The following is a 6,700-nucleotide window of genomic DNA, read 5'->3' as shown; positions in this document are numbered from 1 at the left end:
GCTAGTATGGTGAAGAAAACTGCCTTAGATAACCCTGCAAAAAAAATTCTATGAATAGGAAAGTGCATGCTGTGTAAGGTGTATAAGACCTCCATTTATACATGCCTGTGTAAAAATGCACTTCAGCATTGCTCATAGATGTCACAAGTTTTCCTTGGTGCTTGTTTGCTGCATAAGGGGAGCCACCCTGTTTTAGCTTCTGTATTTCATCCTCGAGCAGCTGCACTTTTGCTTTCATAGTAGCGCAAAAATGGCATCTTGTGCTTTCACTGAAAAAAGAAAAAGTATCTACAAGTCCTTACATTTAAACTACCGCTTCAGTAGATCGTCACGAAGCAGTAAGATCTTACGTGCGTGCAGCTACCGCTTCGTCGAAAGACGTTCCCGACGCGTCATTTTCTTCCACTGGTGCGATGTCCTCGTCTTCGGAAACACTGGCTCCTTGTGTGTCGTTGCAGTTAAAATCAGCTACCGCTTCGTCGAAAGACGTTCCCGACGCGTCATTTTCTTCCACTGGTGCGATGTCCTCGTCTTCGGAAACACTGGCTCCTTGCGTGTTGTTGCAGTTAAAATCAGCTAACGCTTCGTCGAAAGACGTTCCCGACGCGTCATTTTCTTCCACTGGTGCGATGTCCTCGTCTTCGGAAACACTGGCTCCTTGTGTGTCGTTGCAGTTAGAATCACTGACTACTGCTGTGTCCCTAGATTCTTCGGCGGTACCGCTAGCGTGATATCCTGCGGCCGTTGGCTGCTGTGTCACACATGTCACAGGATGAATGCCAGCCCCGGCTGCATGTTGCACTGCGGCCGTGCGTTTTTCCGTTAAAGCCGTGTGCCTGTGGTATCTGCGTAGACAGTGAGATTGTGGTTGTGCCGATGAAAGAACTATATACCTAAATACCTTTCACGCTTCCGTCTTGACGCCTCAGTTGCTCTCTCGTCGTGCCAAAATATCGATGGCACGTAGTCAACATGGTGTGGATCTTTGCTAGGTGCGCCTGTACGCAAGTTAAATACCGAATATGTAAGACACTGATAAATCATACATGCAAGAACTACGGCAGATATCACCCACCTGTGACGAAGTGGTCTTGGCATACTCTGGCTCCGACGCTTGGTATCCAGAGGCTACCACTCACCGTGGCTCTCCTTACTGCCACAACCCACTTCATTTTTTTTTCTTCGCTCCAGGGGAACCTGAACATCTTTTTCCCTTTCGTACTCGAACTTGAGCAACCGACAGCTGCACAACCAACCATGATTGCGCTAGCGATAAGATATGTAACGAGATCGAACGAAAAAAATGTGTCTCAGCTCCAACAAAGTCGCTGGCGAAACGGCGCGTCGCGGATGCCTTGAACCGGAAGTCGATGCAGACGGCGAATCCCATGAGCCTTTACGAGTTTACGCCTCACCTATTACAGTGTACTGAAAGAGTTGTAGTGCGCTCACAACGCGGCAGAGCTTGACGCACTTCGTGTCGCCGCCGATAGGCGGCGCGGTTCGCAGCGTCACCTGAAACTTTCCTACGCGTCGCGGTAAAACAGCTATGGCGTGTTGCTGTTTGCACCGTATAAAAGTAAATGCACGACCAGCGCACGAAAGTTCTTTTGGTGCACCTTCGCAGTGTGCAGTGAAATAAATTACTATTGTTGCGGCTGATCCACAGAGGGTTGGCGATGTTTTGAGCCGGTAACACGGATGAACTAGCCTTGCTATGCATGCTGTTCTGTTAAAGGCTTGATACGGCCGCTGCAGTCACGGTAGCAAGAGACACTCGAGTTTTTTCTGCAGCTGATCGATAAAATGGTCAGTGTGGTTTCCCCACAACTACCGTGCATCCGCGTTCCCAGCACCACCGCGCCGAATTTAACCACCACTTCGTTTTTTTTTTTTTCCGCAGGTAAGGCGTGCAGCGCCTTAGACATTTTCACGTTGCTCCATCTATTCACGAAATTGAATATTTAAGTATCAAGCCCGTTTCACATGGTGCGAATTTGCAGTGCGTTTTTCGCAGCTGCGATTTCCGCAGATGCGAAATTCGCAATCCCATTTCACGTGGATCTACGGCAGCTGCGTTTTTCGCATACTCGTTAAGCATTCTGACTGGCGATAACGTATGAGCGAGCCGCCTCCTATTGGTCGTCTGTTTCCACCGCTACAGTCGCTACCAACGCATCTGCGTTTTTCGTAGAGAAGTTCAGCACGCGGAACATCGAAAAAACGCACGCACGAAGGGTCCGGCGGCCTATTTTCCGCAGCTGCGAATTCGCACGTGCAAATTCGCAGACAAAATCGCACCATAATAACGGGCTTCACTGCTGAACAATTTAAGCTGGTTAGCTGGTTATTTATCTTTAGTAACGTTAATGCGACATGAAATCGAAAGGATGAAAATACCAGGTTACATTTATGCAATAATAATGTTTATTTACAACGAAATAAAGAATGATCCCGGAAGCACCGGGAGCAGTCGGTGAAAACTCCGAATAGTTACTGTCTAGTGCGCTTCGGATTTTCTTCGCGGGTGCTTCGACCCTTTCACACCTTTTCCTTTTGTTCCTGGGCTTCGGTGTCGTCTTTGTCACGTACTGTGGTAAATTCGGAACAATCGTGGAAACAGCATTTTCTGATAGCAGTGGCAATTGTCACGAGGAATGCACACCTCTTTGCACTCTATAAGGTGCACAAGACCCTAATTATGAATCGCGGTTCGAAGTGTAACTCACAGACCCGCAAGATTCCTCCAGTGTCTTATCTGCACGATTGAGGTTCCTCTCCCATTCTTTTCGCCGTTCTTCATCACGTGGAACGCTGAGTAAAGACGCATTTGGTGCATCTTTCACACGACTGTAGCCAGTTCTGCACTTGGGTGCAGAACTTCGACGGCGGCGGCGGCAGAACTTCGACGGCGACGGCGGATTTTCGACGGCGGCTAGCCATTCTCATTCACTCAGAGTGCACATTGAGTAAAGCGTCAAGCACAGAACAGGCACAGAGGATACTACTGAAAACGCCGGCGGGACTTGCGGTCGAGAGCCGACAACGTCGATATTAAGTGGTTAGTTTTCAGAAAGGAAAGGTTGGCGCTACATTCTGCAGCCCTTGAGGGAGAATGGTCAACGTCGCGATCCAACAGAACGTACTCCATACCAAGCGAGGGAAGTTTTCAGGAGAAACTGGCGGCAGCGCCTCTGGCGGGCGCCGGAGCAGTCGACGCTGAGTCAGTGTTGCCAGGTCCGACGAGGCGGCCTAGCCAAAAGCTTGAGAAGTTGTAGCCCAAATGTAGCCAAACAGAAAAAAAGTGCAAAGTAATTCGTAGCCAAATATAGTCATATTTATTTGCAGTTTTATTTGTACATACATTTTCACATTCTACTACGGCAATCCTTTATTGCACAACCCGTCGTAAAAAAATGTCCGTGCCGCCGAGACAGTCAGCACTTGACATCAACAAAACCGACATCATGCTTGCACAGAACACTTTTGGGTTGGCCCCGGAAGCTCTTAAGTTCCAGCGAATCACTGCAGAGGGCGAAATCCCTGCTTTTATTTTATGACAGATAGTACTTAGTTATTATTTTTAGTTATTGACAGTAATATTAACTACGAACTTTGCTTTTTAGCTGTCGTGAACGCAAAATAATGTTCAGCGTCATCGATCCATCACGCCATCTCTGCCTACGGCGTAGAAGTTCAGCTGCCTAGCGATCTACGACAGCGACGTGCTCACGGCTTCTTTTTTTATGAGCTACAACAACTCTTTCGCGCCATGATATCTCGCGTTATTTGTCTCATCGTCCTATCTTGTTTTCTCTTTTTCTTTCGTTTTTTTTTTTTCAATTAACTTTGCCCGGATTTGCCCATTTACATCAACCTGGCTGCCATCTTAGGTCTCTAGCACGCCAAGAACATGCGTTAAAAAAGTGTGAGACAACAGATGCCACTCACCCTGTGAATCGGTGTAAGCGAAGCTTTAAAAGATTGCAGCGCAAAACGGCACACCAGTGTAAGAAGCGCGCAGTCGTTTTCGGCGACGAGCTCGTCCCGAACGTAACTCGCCCGAAATGGTAAAAGCCGCGACTGCGCACTAAGAGCAAAGGTAAACAACAAATTCATAAGAGTGGTTATGCTGTGAAATCTGGTTACTGTCAAAAAGCAAACCATGTTGATGGCTAATAAAGTTTTAGAATAGGGGCCCCTAAAGTTTGAGGCCCTAAAGAGTTTTGCGGGTGTTAGCGTTGAGGCATGCAGGTGTTAAGAGATTTTGAACAGGCGTGTTGAGCTTGCGGATAGCGTGTTGCGCTTGTAGCGTCACTACGGCGTCAAGGAAAAGCTGTTTTAAATATTAAAATAAAATATACGTTTTTATGACCAGAAAAGTATTTGGACTTCCGTGTTTTCGTGTTTAATTACAATTTAGAACTTATTCTATCAGCAGCATGCAACTTGTTGCGCTTTGTTTTGAGTAACCAAGTTTACGTACCTTCACCCAGCCAAGTCAATCCGTGTTAGGCCTACGAGCCATGAAACCGAAAATTGAATTCAGAATCAGTGGCGTCCAGTTAATGAATCAATCTTAATTGCACATGTTAGTTGAGAGAAAGAAAGCAATAACCGCAATCACTTCTAGAGTACGAACTTGACGGGTTACACGAATCACGAACCCAGTTTTGTGCTAGGTTAGAGCCGTCGCTCCGATGGGCGCCGCCATGTTTGTTTACGAAAGCTTTTGTGCAAGCTTTTGGGGCTCCAGCTAAATCGATGAAATGGCGTGCCCGACGCAAACCCCAACCACAGATTGCGTCTTGCGCATGCGCCGTGGCTTCGACGCTATTTCTTTGGGGCCCCAAGACGTTTGAGGACCCTATTCTAAAACTCTCTAATAATTGCTGGGATTTTACGTGCCAAAACCACGATATGATTTGGAGGCATGACGCAGTGGGGGACTCCGGATTAATTTTGGCCACCTCGAGTTCTTTAACGTACACCTAAATCTAAGTACACGGTTGTTCCTGCATATCGCCTTGATCGAAATGCGGCCGCCGTGGCCGGGAATCAAACCCGCGTCCTCGAGCCAGCAGCACGACACCTCACAAGCTAAGCTAACACGGTGGGTGAAGCTTTGTGACGCGGTGCACCGATGTCATCGCGGCAAACATGTTTCGATATTAGCAGAATGAGTATCTGCATTCGTGGCGTTACGGGCACATCATCTAGAAGTAAAAGCAGCAGAACCCACCTTTGGCTCGGGGTGTTGTTCCCATTCTTATTTATACTGTCTGGCATACTTGGAGACTTCCCCATGTTCGGATTCTCCTCTCTGAGGAGGATCCGATCTTACGTCCAACCTATCGAAATGAATCTTGAATGTAAGCACGAAGAAAAATCCATCTAGCAGGAAAAGGAAAATGGCACTAAACCTTCGCGCCAGAAACGAGGAGTAGGTCGAAAGCTATGCCCGGCGCGATACTTAACACGGAAGACATGGCCATGAACACACTAGAGCTTGTCATTCACCCGTGCTTCCCTTCTTTCATGTCGGCGCCACGAACGCCCGACGGCCCCGACCCTATGTTACTGCTTTCCCTTCCTGAGCATAGCCATGTTAGTACAGTGTACTGTGAAAAACCCACTACTCCCAGGTTCATCCCAATGCCCGGGGATCGGGTGCCGAATGGTCAAGCAGGGTGTAAGTTTCATTGCATTAAAGATCAGAGCGACTGGCTCAGACAACGGCGCAGAGAGGGAAGGGAAAGCGGGGGGGGGGGGGGGGGGGGGGGTCATTTCGTGCACGCACACCTGCACAGCCACGCGGCCGGCTCAGCCAGCTAAAACATAGCCTTCGAGATTTGCTTCCACCGGATCAGAGCCACCTCTGGAGCGTGGATTAAGGCGCCGCTTATAGCCCAAACAAAGCCAAGTCGCAGATTTTCAGTAGCCGAAATATAGCCACATAGCCAACTCGCCCAAGTCGACGCCAAAAAATTTTTCCCGTAGCCCAATTTGGCTATATACAGCCAAACCTGGCAACACTGCGCTGAGAGCGCCGCGGCGACGCGGCGCAGGGTTACGGTAGAGTGACCTAGAATATGGGAGAGTGTCCAAAGCGCCGGCTCTGGCGAGGGCCTTTTTCTGTGAACTGCCGCGCCGCGCCGCTGCTGCTCCGGACCCGTGGGCTTTTCGCGCTCGCGAAGCGCGCGGGAAGCGAGGGTCGTCTGCTACGCGCTGTAGTTTTTTGCGTTCATTTTCCACGCAAAGCACTTAAACTCTATTTAACTTCAACAGTGTGGTGCTGCTTGGAGCTTACCCATCTCTGAGCGTTTCTTTGTGCTTGGGCAGCAAGATAATGCAAAAACTAACGTATCAAACTCATCAGCGCGGCCTAGCTCCGGGGCTAGAGATCGGGAACGGTATTACGGTAACTATGCGTGCGTAGAAACGCGCTAAATGAGCCTGCGCAAGGAAAGAACGTAAAAAAAAGAAACGTTATTCGCATGGCTACGCGGGCAATAGCACCATGCTTGCAAGAATAAGATTAACGAAAAAAGTAAATTACTCGCGCAGTCAAGTGAAATACTTACGTGCGTGCAGTGACCGCTTCGCTCACCACTACGCGCGTTTCACTCACGGTCAGTAGTGGTTTACAGCCAGATGCATATGTATTTATTCGAATATTTTTTTTTTAGCCACGACAATA

General features: G+C 48.5%; 1 protein-coding gene across 1 annotated transcript; it reads right to left on the bottom strand.

Moving 5' to 3' along the window:
* Positions 1–309: 309 nt before the first annotated feature.
* Positions 310–1,259, bottom strand: LOC125945073 (uncharacterized). The gene is made up of 3 exons (XM_049666641.1): positions 1,076–1,259; positions 902–998; positions 310–845 (listed from the first exon to the last, which is right to left on the bottom strand). The coding sequence occupies exons 1-3, from the start codon at positions 1,257–1,259 to the stop codon at positions 347–349; spliced, it is 780 nt and encodes a 259-aa protein (XP_049522598.1). The 3' UTR covers positions 310–346.
* Between the last annotated feature and the right edge of the window lie 5,441 nt (positions 1,260–6,700).

Source organism: Dermacentor silvarum, chromosome 4, assembly GCF_013339745.2.
Source record: "Dermacentor silvarum isolate Dsil-2018 chromosome 4, BIME_Dsil_1.4, whole genome shotgun sequence".
In the NCBI taxonomy this organism is placed as follows: domain Eukaryota; kingdom Metazoa; phylum Arthropoda; class Arachnida; order Ixodida; family Ixodidae; genus Dermacentor; species Dermacentor silvarum.
Note: the sequence above shows the minus strand (reverse complement) of the source record. Positions and strands in the feature narration are given on the sequence as shown.

Bases quoted from the DNA above. Each gene is read 5' to 3' on its own strand.
- LOC125945073 (XM_049666641.1), bottom strand. From the start codon at position 1,259: ATGGTTGGTTGTGCAGCTGTCGGTTGCTCAAGTTCGAGTACGAAAGGG. The intron at 999-1,075 runs GTGGGTGATATC...ACTTGCGTACAG, and splicing joins CCAAGACCACTTCGTCACAG to GCGCACCTAGCAAAGATCCA. The intron at 846-901 runs GTATTTAGGTAT...CTGTCTACGCAG, and splicing joins TCAAGACGGAAGCGTGAAAG to ATACCACAGGCACACGGCTT.